Source organism: Zootoca vivipara, chromosome 2 (assembly GCF_963506605.1).
Source record: "Zootoca vivipara chromosome 2, rZooViv1.1, whole genome shotgun sequence".
NCBI classification, from domain to species: Eukaryota; Metazoa; Chordata; class Lepidosauria; order Squamata; family Lacertidae; genus Zootoca; species Zootoca vivipara.
The window spans coordinates 21,395,911-21,411,434 of NC_083277.1; the positions used below are offsets into that span (position 1 = coordinate 21,395,911).

The 15,524-nt window shown below is 39.4% G+C and overlaps 1 protein-coding gene across 8 annotated transcripts in view; it reads right to left on the reverse strand.

Annotated features, from left to right (window-relative positions):
- The window catches only part of CFAP20DC (CFAP20 domain containing), a 137,324-nt gene that overhangs the window by 75,901 nt on the left and 45,899 nt on the right, over nucleotides 1-15,524 (reverse strand). For 7 of the 8 annotated variants that reach the window (XM_035106806.2, XM_035106802.2, XM_035106801.2 and 4 more), the window contains 3 exons: nucleotides 12,082-12,196; nucleotides 6,750-6,906; nucleotides 1,235-1,375 (listed from right to left, as the gene is read on the reverse strand). In XM_035106806.2, coding sequence (XP_034962697.2) covers nucleotides 1,235-1,375; nucleotides 6,750-6,906; nucleotides 12,082-12,196 — 413 coding nt within the window. Of the gene's footprint in view, nucleotides 1-1,234; nucleotides 1,447-6,749; nucleotides 6,907-12,081; nucleotides 12,197-15,524 lie in introns of those variants that run through there. The other variant, XM_035106805.2, reaches the window with a different exon arrangement.

A 15,524-nucleotide genomic window follows, 5' to 3' on the forward strand; every position in this document is an offset into this window, starting at 1 on the left:
ACCTGAAGGAGCGTCTCCACCCCCATCGTTCAGCCTGGACACGGAGGTCCAGCTCCGAGGGCCTTCTGGCGGTTCCCTCACTGTGAGAAATGAGGTTACAGGGAACCAGGCAGAGGGCCTTCTCGGTAGTGGTGCCTGCTCTGTGGAATTCCCTCCCATCAGATATCAAGGAGATAAACAACTATCTGACTTTTAGAAGCCATCTGAAGGCAGCACTGTTTAGGGAAGTTTTTATTGTTTGATCTTTTACTGTGTTTTTAATATCCTGTTGGAAGCTGCCCAGAGTGGCTGAGGAAACCCAGCCAGATGGGCGGGGTATAAATTATGATTATGATTATAATTAGAGTAGGCATTAGGGAGTGGGGGAGGAGGTGAGCCATCCCTCCCAATGGTTTCAAGCCTGCCAGCCCAAGGGCTTCCTTTTGCCTCAAGGGTGGGCCAGCCATGCTGGGCCCTCTTTTCAAAGCTTAAGAACATGGATAAGCACACTACCTTATTAATGCACTCCAAGAGCATTTCACATTGCCGTATCTGAGCAAAGCTATAAGAAGGGCTTATAGAAAGACGTATTTATGCAATGCCCTTTCTCTCTAATAGACTAGCCAAAGTCCATCTTCTTTTATGAGGTTTTTCTTTTCTTTTCTTCCTGGCCCGGTACCAGCAGGTGCTTAGAACTGTTATCATAAATCCATCTATAAAAACCCCACTTCACAACAATTCATTATACCATAACCTAACCAAGAAATGGAATCTAAGGGCAGGCTATGCAGTTCATGAGGTGAGACTATGGACAGAGACGGAATCAGTTCTCAAAGGCTCCTACTAAGTTACGTTGCTCAGAGCAAATGCATGTAATCTGAGATCCGATTTGGGGGAGAGGGACAAAACCTATCACAGGCTTTGAAGTTTCCAGGGTGAAAAACAGTGCATGCATGTGCATTACACATTTTCTCACGTGTAATTGAACGCTCCGAGGAGAAGAAAGCGTGACACACGGAGATAATGCCATAAGCCCAGTGGTAGCTGTTGGGTTCTATGTACTTTCTCATTCAGAGGGGAACATGTAAACTGGTCCTCATGTAAAATCCATAAGATTGCTAACACTTGATTTTAGCAGCAGGACCTGCATTTAACATAATGTTTCTAAACAGGGGACATGCACCAAGAAGCAGCTTTGATGCTCTCATGAGGCCACCAACATATCCAATACGTACAAATTAATTTTACAACCTACCTAATTCCGGTGAAGTTAAGAGCCGACCTCCACATTTTTGTTCTGCTGGGCGTAGCTTGTTCATATTCAGCAGCTGGGTGACTTGCGGCACATCTGAATTTAACTGACAGGCTCGAGGAATCGTATCTGTTGGCCCATCAGCTGTGAATGCAATATCAATACAAGTCTGAGTAAAATACAGCGAAGGCTTCACTTTTCTACACACCCGGTAGCTGAAACAAACAAGGGAAACAATATAGCCTACAGTATTTTCATTGATATTTTAAAAACCCTCTAGCCCCCATAGTTACAAAATGAAGAGACTTCTAGCTGCCTCAAGCGTTATGAACCAGAAAACAAAAGCTCATTTATTCATTTGATGTTCAAACCATCTGATTCTTCATTCAATGGCATGATTTTTTCCAGGCAAGACTCATTATTTCTGAACTGGGAGTTAGCAGTTCTAGAGATCTTCATTACCTCATTTGGACAGGAGGATTTAATCAATAACTAATGTGCCAGAGCCCCCAGCATTCAGGAAAAACCTTTAATAATGCCACAAGACCTCAAACTTAACATTTTCTTACCAATAGAAGGTTGTTTTTTAAAACAGCAGCAGCAGCAGCAGCATAAATACTGTCTAAATCAGAACCACCTCAAATAAGAGATGCTCCCTCAGGCAAACACCTCTTTCAGTCAATCATGCATTAAAAAGTACCGGGTATGAATGAAGAGACATGTGGATTGAGTGCAGACAGGTCCAGGCTAAAAGTGAAGTATTCCTGTGTAAGGTAAACAAAATGGTTCCTGGACTGTGTGCTACAGCTGGACTCCCTAAAGGCTGTAGTTTGGATGCCCCCAATAGAAGTTAAGATTTCAATTGGTAGAGTACAGACAATGTAAGAGCCGGGGATTTAGAGGGGGGTGGGACAACATGATGATCTCAGTCCTTCTAGTCCCATAAATCTACCACAGCAATCACCAGCTGTTATATCTTTTCTAGGAAGCGTAATTGCAGATGCCTGATTGCGGTTAACTTACGGTTAAAATAATTTATGTGTGAGGTTAAGAATTAATCAGATTTCAGGGTGGATGGGTTTTGCAATTAAACTCCACCTGCAATTAGCTGGCCTCACAATTTAGATCATGCCCGAGATTCAGTTACTGTCTAATCTCATGTGGTTGTTACATCTGAGAAAGCTCTGCAACCCGTCAAACAAGTGGGCAGAACAGGATATTTTGGCCCAGTTATTGCATCACCGAGTTGCTGCAATGTCGCTCCATAGCATTTACAATTCCCAATGCAGGCGCTCCCCATGCCAGCATCAAGCCAACTGCCATGCCGTCAGAGATATACAAGTATTGGTCTGTTGCTCATTTCATGCAATCTAAGAAATTAAACAACATAATTTGCTTTCTAAACAGACTGTATTACTTTAATGCCTGTATTGGGTTTTTCTGTCCAAGCCTCCCAGACATTCATATTATCTGACAAGCCCAGCTTCCACAGCAGTGTGTTGATATCAGTAATGGAGACTCAAAACTATAAAGGAAGAACAAAACACATTTGGAACACAGCGTTCTACATAATCAGCCACATTGCTGGAAAGCAAGCAAGCAAACAAACAAGATTCCCAAATGGAGAAAGGAAGCAATGCTAGGAGAAGCACCGGCTGAGTACGCCAATCATTTTGTATCACAAGGCGTATCAACTTCCCAGTTTAATGAGAAATGAAGAAAGCTGAACCAAAAAATAAAATAAAATGTGGGGATGTAGCTCAACCTCCAGAGAAATATCCAAAGAGCTTTGCAGAAAGAAATCTACTTATCCACCTGATTCCCAATTCCATGGATCGCTCCAAAGGCTCACTGCTCTAATCCCTTTTAAATGAACAGCAAGTTTCCAACTACAGTGCAAGATAATTAGCCGGCATTGTTTTACAAATAAAGCCATCTTCTGTACCCTCCTTTTGTAAAAATATCCAGCCATAACTGTGCTTTCCCCCCACACTTTCCTTTCGAGGAGTGTAAAAATTGGGTCCTCTGAGTATATTTAGGCATATCTTCCTGATGGGAAGATCATTTAAAAATAAATAAATTTACAGGTTTATTTTTGTAAAGAACATTTATACTCAAATAATTTGAGATGGCTTCTCCATTTCCTGGCAAAAGTTTCTATCTGTTCAAAAATCAGTTCTGGACTGGCTCAAAGGGACACAGTCTCTCTCCCCCCCCCCCCCCCCGGACCAAGAGAATGCGTCCAAGAAGATGTGGCTATTGTTTCAGGATGAGGTGAGTGGTTCAAAACAAACTCTGCACGGTGGGATCTGGGATCCAACTCCTGTGAAACCCTGACACCGTGCAAGTAATATTAACAGAGTTCAATTGGAAATACTCTTACATAAATCTCGCTGATACTGTACATGGAACTTGAGAAAGAGCAGGAAATGTTCCCAGTTGTGTTTTTGATTAGGTTAAGTCAGAATAGCTTTGCAGCTCCTAGCAGGGCTATGTTAATTGGCACCAGATGTGGAAAGAAAAACAAGCTTATCATGCTCAAGAGGTATGCAACATCTAAGTTGGCATGAAATGTAAATTTTGGAACTAAAAAGATGCAACTTGTGATGTGATACAAATGGAAGATGAGCCCTTTTGGATCACACAAAAGGTCTGTCTAGTGAAGCATCTTGTGTTTCATAGTGGCCAACCAGTGGCTTCTGGAAAGCCAACAACCAGGAGATGCAGGCAACAGCCCTCCCTTGGTGTTGCTCACTGTTAAGCAGATTGCTGTAGTATTAGCTAACTAAAGCTCTAGTATCATGAGGGAGCAGAACTTCTGTCTACTTTATCCACATACCCTTATCATTCTGAAGTTGATGGGTGACTTGAGATGCATTTCCCACTACAAAATAACTTTTTTCGTGATAAGGACCCTGCTCCTCATGCTTTCATCCCTGTAATGGCAGGTGCTGCAAAGAGCAGAGCTGTTACTCAGCAGAATACGTGGGAAGGATTTTGAACACAGCAAAGCTGTCTTACCCCATTCTTAAGATAAGTTAATATACATTAGCATCAAAAGATGCCCCCCCTTCCCCACGAGACAAAAGTCTAAAATGACCTAATTGCAGCACTGCATTTATCTCATTAGAAACTAGTTAAAGTGTCTGCATTTCGAATTATTAGTCTGCTTTTTTTACTGTATTGCATTAAAATGTTTGGTTTAAAATGTATGCAAGTATGCTGAACCAGAATGCAGGATAAAATGTTTTGAATTCATTGAATTCTGACTGCTTTAAAATGCAATGCAAATATAGATATAGGTACCAGGATATTAAAATAGATCAGCATTTATTTAGAATGAAGGTATTCTCCTCCTCCTAATTTACAGCTGTGAATGGCCTGTTAGCAATCTTCTAAGCATTTACTATCTAACCTAACAAGCAGGGATAATGGCAATTTCATCCTTATGATCTTATGCCCTGCATAGTATAGCACATACAGGAAGAATCCACCTTCATGCCAATCTAACTGGAAAGCAATGCCAATTTTATTTTGCCTTCAGCTGGTAGAGCCCCCTGTTCAGCTGTCACCCCAGTGAACACCATTCAATAAACATTTCAATATGACAGATTTCCTCCCAGACTGACACATAACAAATCAACAAGCTAATGGATGGCGAAAGGCTCCCTGCACAGATGGCACAGTTCTGCAAAACAAAATGCTGGCCCTTAAAAACCAAAGCCTTGCAAATTCAAATCACCTGGAGAGAATGAACACAAAATTAAAATGCCATCTCCATGGTATTATTCCCCTCCCACAAAAACAACATACTTGGATCAGGGTCATGAGAGCATAGTCAAGACAGAGAAAACAGAGTCTGTTTAAATGAAGACACATTTGCTCAATAGCAGGAGCATCCAAAATTGACCACCTGGTTCCAGGAAGAATGTAACTGCAGGCAATCATCTAAAGCAGTCCTCTCTTCCACTGATAGCCTACAAGAATGCCTCCAATAGCCAGTGACAGCTCTTCTCTGTGGGCAAGCAGAGCTCCATTCCAACACACAACTGAGAAGCAAAGTTAACGAAAGATTCAAACTATCTGCAGGAGCTCACTCAATGTTGACTCCTCCTAGAGGTCTTCAAAGCAGAAGAATTCTCTCATCTCATGGTAATTGTCTCATCTCATAGTAATGCCACTGCAGTTAGTCAGAGGGGCTGGGTTGGGATGCAAACTTGATCAACTTACAATGTTTTGTCACAGTTCTGTGGCTTCCCAAAAAAATGCTGAGCTTGGAAAACCTAGCTAGCTTTCTGATCTTTCAAAGATTAGCTTGGTTTACTGACACCACATCAAAACTCTTAGCACATGCTGCTTTATATTCCATTGCCACAAACAGGACACGTAGTAAGAGTAGATTGGAAGAAAAAGACTATGGAAAGTCTAAACTGATTTGGGAAAGCGATGGGGCTAGGTTGACGAAAGAAAGGTTATTTCAGCATCCAGGAGATAGAAGGAAGAGTCATCTACTCTAACCACCTGCCTTAAAAGTTAAGAGATATCCACATCGCAGCCTCCCAAGGGAACCTATACAATCCAGAGCACTGTAAGCGACGAGCAGAATGTAATTGCAAATAGTTCCAGATAATTGAAGCAAAAGAGCAAGATACAAAAAAGATGCAAAGCATAAACCAAGACGACGTAAAGTTTAAATAAATAAGCAGAATGGAGGAAAAGCTCAAATTACAATGCAGAACTAGCCTCAGAATTATTATCTGCCAAAGGTCTCTTACTGCTTTTGTAGAGGATGCTGGGAGACTGAAGAATCTAGTCTAAAACAGATTGCAGTGGGGGGGTGGGGGAGTTCATTTGGCTGGAAGAAACTCAGCCCAGATTATGAAGAGCAGAGTTGAATGCAAGGGGGACCTGACTTCTTTTATTTAGACACAGTGATAGTGTCGCATTCAAAGAGTACTGTAACATGTGGCTGATGAGCAATGGGACTTCTCACTAATACAGTGAGCAGCTCATTATAAAAACCACCTTTTTCCTTCTTCAGAGGTCCTATTTCCAAAATGAAGAAAAATAACGGCTGGATTTTATGTAGGTAGTCTTGACAATTTTCTTTTTAGAAGACACCTTGAGAAAATGACATCTCTCAGCAGAAGAGCCCACTGATAATTAAATAACAAGCTCTCTTTCAAATTGCTTAATGAAATACTTACCTGAAGGTAGCTCGCCAGAAGATTATTAGCAGTTTTGTATGCTAATTTAAAGATGGAACCTTTTCCACAATGCAGTTTTAATGAAGGCAGCGCTTTATAAAAATGTAAGTGCCTTCCCACCTTGTCACCACACTTAGCTAATGTCATTGACAACCCCTGAGCCAGAGAGATACATGACCTGTACTTGCATTAATTGGAGTGAAATCGTCTAAACTCTCAAATGATTAATCATAGAAGCCTGGTAGACAAGCTTGAAACTGTATGATACAACAGTAACTCAGTGGAGTTCCAGGAGGTTCAAGTTAACACACCATCTTCATCATCTGTATCCAGGGGCTTTGACTTCAGTGTGAAGATTTTTCGCAGCTTACAGTTAGCTGAAACAATAATGCCATCCAAGGACTGGAAGACGGCTCCTTTGAATATCTCACTGGTGAATGCTACCAAGTCAATGCACAGGTTGCACCACTAAGAAAAGAGTGAAAACAGATTTAATGACATCTTTACATAAGCTGCAGGTCTTGTAAAAGAAATCAGCACAGAAATTTACCACTAAACATAATTATACCCCAACTCTCCCATAGCTGCTCCATGGAATATATGCTTTCTCCACATCAAGGAATGTTGCAGCCATGCAAGTGATCTATAATTGCCTCCAGTCTGAACTTTTAGCACACATTTTGTACTTGAAATCAGTGATACTTGCTTTCAAATTAAGTGTGTTCGGGTCTGAGTTGCCTGTGCATATTAATGGCTGATGGTAAACTAGTAAAGAGCAATCAATATAAATGGTTATGACTATCAAGGATCCCCTCAAACTGCAATCCAATTCTCTCCTGTTGCTTGCTTTCTCTTTCTCTGTACTGTATTTGTCTCAACACACACCTTGATACCACTGGCTGATCTTTTCTGATGTAACTATAGGCCCATGTAAGAAGTAAATCATATCCCCTGTGACTGCCACTGTTTTGATGATCTTAAGTCACAGAAGAGCCAGGTGGCCTTTGCCCAGGTAGCTCAGCACTTAGGACACCATTGATGTGTGACATTAAATTCAGAAGTCCATGGCAGTAGATAATGAACTTCCAAATTGCAACTTCCAAATCTTGTGTGGGTATATCATTCTGCAGTATCAGGAACGAAAGAGACATACAAACACTAGCTTCTTATAATGGATGGCTCTATTGTCTGTGCAATGTTATGTTATATTTGAGTGCATTATGTTTATCCCCGAAGGAAAGCTTGCCTTCTCCTATTGGGAACAAGCATATTTGTAACCTGTCGCATGATGAGAGGTATGTATGTGTTCTGCAGTTCTACACACACAAAAACAGAACAGAATTTGGTTTGGGATTTCAGCATTCTATCAGCTTTTATATTTACAAAAATCATTTCTAACCCTTCTGGCAACAAACTTTGGCTTCAAGATATATGGGAAAGATCTAGTGAAGCTTCCTGAGCAACAGGATTTCCAGTTGTTCAGGGCTTCAGGGTCTTTCATAACTCCTTGTCTCATTCAATGACTAGCAGAAGAAATTACCCATAAGAGCATGTGGCTTAAATTTACCTAAAGTATACAGGTTGCACATTAGGCTAGATCTTGCTTTATATCTCTTTAGTACAGAGTTCTCACAGCCTAGACACAGTCTCAAAATACAATCCCAGGTATAGAACAAGCCAGCAGGGCACCCCACAGTATTCAATCTTCAGGGTTGATGACATAGCTGCCAAGTTATCCCTTTTTTAAAGGGATTTTCCCTTATGCTGAATAGGCTTCCTCGCGAGAAAAGGGAAAACTTGGCAGCTATGGTTGATGATGTCTCTGGAGTACAATCAAGACAGCCCTGAAGGAGGCTAATCAGGGCTAGAGCAATAAATGAGACAGAAATCTTAGTGGAACTAAGGAGCAAGCCCCAGAGAAAAGCAACTTATAAACATGTAGCAAAATTTTAGAAGTTTGTTTCAAGTCTTTTACTTTGGGTCAGAAATAGTCAATTGATGTTTTGCATTCCCTAAAGAGAAAATATTCAAGCTTTTTTTTGATCCTCAGCTTTACAATCCGCCTCCCAGGTCAATTCAAGAGCTTCATCACTGACTAATGCTATCCGGTAAAGCTGAAATTCTGCACTGAACATGTGCACATGTAGATTGACCTAGCATTCAGAAAGGAACACAGAAGCCACCTTTCATATTCACTGTGATGGAGGATGCAGCAGCAGCATCACACCAGTTGCACTAAATATATATCTTACAAAAACCCATGCTTCTTCCACACTTTGTAAGTGCTGGAAGCCAATCATTGGACTGACTAGGATAGGGAACAGAAGTCCTGCCCTTCGGAATTGCCTGTGTCAATCTTTTGTGACATCTTGATTATACTGGTTGGTACTGCTGGCCACATGACCTGGAAGCTGTACGCCGGCTCCCTTGGCCAATAACGCGAGATGAGCGCCACAGCCCCAGAGTCGGTCATGACTGGACCTAATGGTCAGGGGTCCCTTTACCTTTACTGCAAGCAAGTAAGCAGATGAAACAGTTGTATGAAGGACAACTTAACCTGCTCCATTCAAAGTCATTAGGCAAATAAACTTCTCTATCCCATGCAACTCATGGGATTGCACACCACAGTTATGCTTTTGTGCCGCAGGAGAGGTAAATGCAGAAGTCAACGCTTCCCATGCCTAGTCTGTGTGTCTTACCCTAAGAAACAGAACACTCTTAAGAGATTGCCTCCTTTTCTACACTGCACTGGGATCCGTAAGACCAAAAGTGAGAATATGTTTTTAAGAGCAGCCACATGCCAAATGCCAATCAAAAGACAATATCAGTAGTAGTGACCAACAACTGACAGAGTTTGTTGATATGGATATGTTAATGTGGTTTCAGTCCTGCAGTTGTGTACAAATATGCCTTCTGTGCAAGGATATGGTGTTTGTAAAGAGCAAGATTAGCACCATGGATGTTAAGTGGGATTATAAATATATATAAATCTGGAAATGGAAGGCAATAATGCTTTAACATTGTGAAGCTCACCCCTATAGCAGTAATGTGTTTACTATGTGTAATTTCAAGCCATTTGGTATGTTTCTTTTGTGCAAGTCAAATGGAGCATAGCTAATATTGTCAGGTCTTCCTGTACAGATTTTCCTACAGAGTTATTTAAGAAATGGTGTGTGTTCTTCATTTCTTAAATAACTATAGAGGAAAATCTCTCCAGGAGCGCCTGACAATATTAGGCATGTTCCATTTGACTTCCACAAAAGAGGTATACTGAATGGCATCAAATTACCTATGACAAACACACTGTCACAACCAGAGGACAAACACACTAAAACACTGTATACTGACAGAAGAAATATCAATATTCGTTTTTAGTATGTACTAATGGAAATGTGCAGCTCTAGCTGTGTAGGAAATTGTCTCTGCTGAGCACTAATAAAAATATTTTGAAAACAAAGTATTTGGGTGAAAACTAAAAAGTAACGGGAAAGCTTTAATCAGTGTCATAATCATTCATTAATATCAGTACAAAATGTCATTCCGTAATGGGCTTGCCACCTCTGGGGAACATTGATGGCATTGTTCTAACTAATCTGTGTGCATTATTTGATGCAGGGACAACATTTAAGATTACCAATGAAGAAATTACTTGTTTTGCTGGTGAGAGAGATTTTTTCCTCAAAATTCCTTCAAAAATACAGTATGTACTATGCTAAGAAACTGGCATATTTTTACACAGCTAGATTTTTTTCTTACTTAAAAGCCATTGCTTTTGGGGAAAGCAGAGTGAATGGAGGCTTATCTCTTTCTTCTTCTGTACAATCAGAATGCACACTCAACATGACTAGGAGAATTGGGGGAGGAGATCCCCATTGGCCAGGTGGGGGATTGGAGGATGCTCTCAGTTCTGATTGCAACAAGGGAAGGATAGCTGAAGAGAGATGCCTCCTTGCCCCATAATGCATCCCCAGCAAGAGTCACCTTTCCCTTGTGTCTGCAATTTAATTTGTAACACCTAGACATTTAATTGCATGCTATGTATCCAGAAAATTTCTAGTTTGATCTTGGTATCTACCAGCTTCACGTATTCATTTGACTACAGAGCTGCTCAGTTTCAAATTCTAGAGTTGGCCATCACAAGGATATCCACCTTCTCAACAAACAAAAACCATCCAACCGTATAAAAGTCCCATCGCTAGATCCCTATCAAATAATTTGTTCTTTTGAGTGGAATCTTACAACTAAAGTTCACATTTTGACTGAATTTAATTTGCTACAGATTAAGGAATACTTAAGTCTTGAAACACTGGTGTTAATCTGACACAGTCACCACAAAAATGAAGATGCAGGAAAATAATTCATTGCACGGACAGAGGAAAACTTAGTCAGTACAGCATGAGACTTAATCTCATGATCATGGGTTCAAGCTCCACATTGGGGAAAAGATTCCTGCACTGCAGGGGGTTGGACTAGATGACCCTCCTGGTCCCGTCCAACTCTACAATTGATCTATGATCTTGAATTAACCACTGCCTCAGTGGGATGACTGTCTGATACATATTAATTTTTAAGGCCATGCTTGAAAAAAGGAGAAAACTAAAATGAAGTTATTAGTATAATATAAATGCCTCCCAAAAAGTTGTAGAAAAAAGACTTTTGCAAATAAGTATTTTGCAAACAGTCTCTGTCTCATTCTCTCTTTCTCAGTTCAATGTATTTGGTAGTTGCTTGTAAAGGACGTATGCCTACAAATACCTATTTAAATAAAAATGCTAAGACTGTTTTCATCCTTGGCAGGATCTTGCTTTAATATGAAAACCAATGCCTTCAAATTACCTGTAGTTTGCAAGAAGATATTGCACATGATTAGCAGCCTGAAGGGTGGAAGTTGCATTTTGCAGTGCAGTGCAGATGGGAAGCCATATACTCACCCAAAATATGCAATTAGATAGCAATACATATCAGACAGACATCTGCTTGTTAAGGAAAATTCATGGTCACATCTGAAACTTCTGGCAAATTTAATCTTCAGAATTTATACATTCTGTACACAATTGGGTGAACAAAGTGATTACCAACCTACAGATGGAAGGCATATTTTCCAGGATGTTTTAATTGTCATATCTAAGACTTATTCTTAGCACTAGCTTGGAGCAAGCAGCACTGGTGCTATAGACATAGCTTCGTTGAAACGGGATCACTATTGTACTTCTAATGACTCCTGGTGTGGCATGAAGGGCAGTGGTGACAGAAAATGGTATCAAGAGCCCCCGGCAAGAATTTGAGCTCCGCTCACTCACTCAAAGTTCTGCCTACGTTTGGATCGGCAAATAACAGCCTGAATATGGTAAGTAGGATCTATGGTAGAGTTCACTAGCACACCTGCTTGACCTTTATGTTACAGAAATTCCCAATACTATTCCAATTTGAAGTTCTTTCTGCACATGCACATGTAATTAATACAATTAATTTAAACCACTGCTTTGGACTGAACCAGAAAGTCAACTTCTTGTCTTCTGCAGACATAAGAACTGATATCCAGGACCATGGTGATCAACTTTAATAGTTCTTACAGATACATAGAAGTATTGCAATGCAAAAGAAAAGAAAAGGGAACTATAAATTGGAAGGAAATATACCTACAATTTTGCGCTTGATCATAAAAAGAGGAATTTTTGCATGTAGGGGGGTTATGGACAACTCCTTGTGGATTGTTGATAAATACAACCTTCTTTTAATGTTTCCTAAATCAGTTATCCTGTAAAAGAGAAAAGGTGAGAGGGGGGAGGAAAAGAGATCTCCATCAGTACAATAACCACTCTCTCTGGGCAACCACAGAAAACCATCATTCCTATGCAGAACCTTTAAATCAAGGACAGCAAATAGAGAGTTTAAGTATTACCCCTTTTACAAGATAAGTAATGAGATTTCTCTCTCAAATTCAAAGTTAGTGGCTACAAGTCTGAATATATAAAATCACTTTACATGCTAATTTTATTTCAATGCTCTTCACTCTTCACTAGATTTCCACAGCACTTCAACCTATGAAAGAATTCAATTTGTATGAACTGAGAAGCCACTAGCCTTTAATAATCATGCTTTTTCAGTCCCTTGAGCTTGTGTTATCTTGGGACATGCTGTCACCCCACTAAATAGGAAATCATTATAGGTTCTCTTTTTCTAAAAATCCACCTGCCATTTCATATGCGCTCTTTGTGTGCTTAAAGATAGACACAAAACATTGTATGTCGGTTTTACTTCCCAAGCACATATCTCCAAACCTGAATTAACAACACACAAGTTTATTGCTAACTATTCAGGCTGCTCCTCCAGTGACAGCCAGAACACTGGATTTGAACATCATTAATAGATTTAGACTGCAATCACGATCAGCTTTGGTTCAGATTGATAAAGAAGCTCCTATGTATGTTCTGTGGTTTCCATGAATGTTCAAGCTGGCTTAATTTCATACTAGAATTCACCCCAACAGAAAATGGCTCACTACAAAAAAAAAATTAGATTGGAAATCGAAGCCACCAAACTTTTAATTCCTACCACCTGCTTTCTTCTCCTTAAAGAGAAAATGTTTTTACCAACAACTTCATACTAAAAAAAATGTGGGAAGTTTCCTTAACGATCAAAACAACCTACTGGAGAAAAGTATGAAGTAATTAGAAAAATAATCAATTTATTGAGAGATGGGTTCCATTTATCAGCTATTTGAATAGGAAAAAAAAACACTGACATCCCTTAATATAACTTATTCCATCCTATGTAACCCTATCTTTTCTATAAATCAACATTTATAAATCAGCACTTGTATCATCTAGTATATCAAGGAAAAAGCAAAGGAAAAGTGTGATGAAACTCAGCCATATTTGTACAGAATAAAGAATATAATATAATAATAATAATTTATTATTTGCAGCCCGCCCATCTGGCTGAGTCTCCCCAGCCACTCTGGCCGGCTCCCAATCGAATATTAAAACAATACAGCATTAAATATTAAAAACTTCCCTAAACAGGGCTGCCTCCAGATGTCTTTTAAAAATAGGATAGCTGCTTATTTCCTTGACATCTGTTGGTTGATTCAGAGCTTTAAAGAAAAATGAAGTCAACCTAGGTAAACCTTTTAACAAATTTAACAACTCACCAGGCCCTAAAAACAAGTTAACAAATGGAGCAATCCATTCTCTCCTGTGATGGGAATGGGAAGCCATCACAAATAAGAACTCTATGTTGGCACTGAAACCCCGCATATGTTTACATATTAAAAAAACGAAACAAAACAGGGTGAATAACTGCATAATGCAAAAAAACCCCACCCAAGATTCCAGTTTCACTACAGGTATGGAAGCAACTGTCCAAACAGTTTATTAATGTTATGGTAGCTGGTCTTTCTAATATACTTTCAGAAGTAGGGTTATACTGTACATTGCTTAAATTAATCTTGGTCTACTGAGGGATCATTCAGTCTGAAAAGTGGGATCCAAATTAAGTAAAATCTTTAAAAATATATACAATTTTCTTTAAAATTAGTAAACTCAATCCCACCTCCATCAGGTATGAAAGCCAGGAGTGCTACTTCAGTGTTCAGAGACAGCAAACCTCTGTCAGACGGTGGGAATTAAATACAAGGAATGAGTATTATCACAATGACCAACTTTCTTATAGTTTCTAGTTGGCCACTGCCAGAAACCAATGTAGTAGGCTAGATTGTTCACTAATCCATCTTGTTAAACGAGACTTCTAAATTTGGAATATGCCACAAGAGACTACCAAATCAAGGTGTTAGTCACATTGTTTCCCTAAAGAATAATGTGTTTTAATTATACCACCCAAGTAGCAGTGGAGGTTTCACAACACAGACATTTAATATTTTGGGTCCTTTAAATACACCAACTCTTCTATATATGTTTCCTTTCTCTTCCCCTGATAAGTCATGCTGGGGACTGGCACTTCTTAGATGCTCAGCTGACAAATAATATATGAGGAAAGAAGAGCAAGAGTGTGAAAACAAATCTCTAAAACAACTTAATACATCAATAACAAACAACAACAACAACAACCTAAGTATTATAGCCCTGGCAAAATCAAACCACAATCCTAGCTGGTCAGCGTGGTTTTGTTTAAGAAGCACACTTCATTGAGGTTTAAGGAACCCTCCTCAAAAGGAGCACATTTTAAAACCTTCAGAATTCTTAATTAAGACTGTCATCTGCAAATATATGAACCCAAGAGCTATGATTGGTGTTTGCCGGGAAATTCAACCTTTAATTTTCCTGTGAAAAAACCAGGAGCTCCTATGCAAAACTTTTGAAAAAACAAACAAAAACAAAAACAAAACTACACAGCTCTCGTCATATCAGAAAACATTTGAAAAAGCTCTATAGGAGTTAATGTGTTTTTTATTATGTTTATGCTTGAATCTTCCTATCTGAGGGGTCAGACATGGGACAGGAAAATAATGAGACCACGTTGAGAAAGAATGAGGTAGTCAACAGGAAAAATCAACCTCATTTATAATAATATCCCTCTGATCAGCAGGTGCATAACTCTTCCAGCTATGGTCATTAGCTGCATTCATTTCACACTTAACGTCTACATTTGCAAAACATTTTAAAGCAAAATTACTTTTCAGTTCAATTTTCAATTCAATTTTCAATTCTATCTCATAGCTTCAACTCTGATTGACTATTTTCCTCTTGATAGCAAATGCAGCAAAAACAAGAGTTAAAATGGTAGCGACTACCCAGGAGTGCAGATATACTCATTGACTCAGATTACCTATTCATTTTGCTGTTGTATATATGACAATTTATGGCAGTTTGTTAATGTTCACTTCAAAGCTTAAAATGAACTCTGAATAAAACAAGCAGCAGCATGGATTATTGGTTCATTGGGCTTCCTGCTTCTTACAAACTGTTTCTCTTTATTATAAACTATTCAGTGTGTACATGGCCTTATAGCGAAAGATGATCACCTTTCATGAATATTGCTGAACACTTATGGAAGAAATATAAAACCTGTTGAAACACTTTAAAAAAAATTCTGGCAAACAGAGCCAGGGGATAAAAGTCAACAAA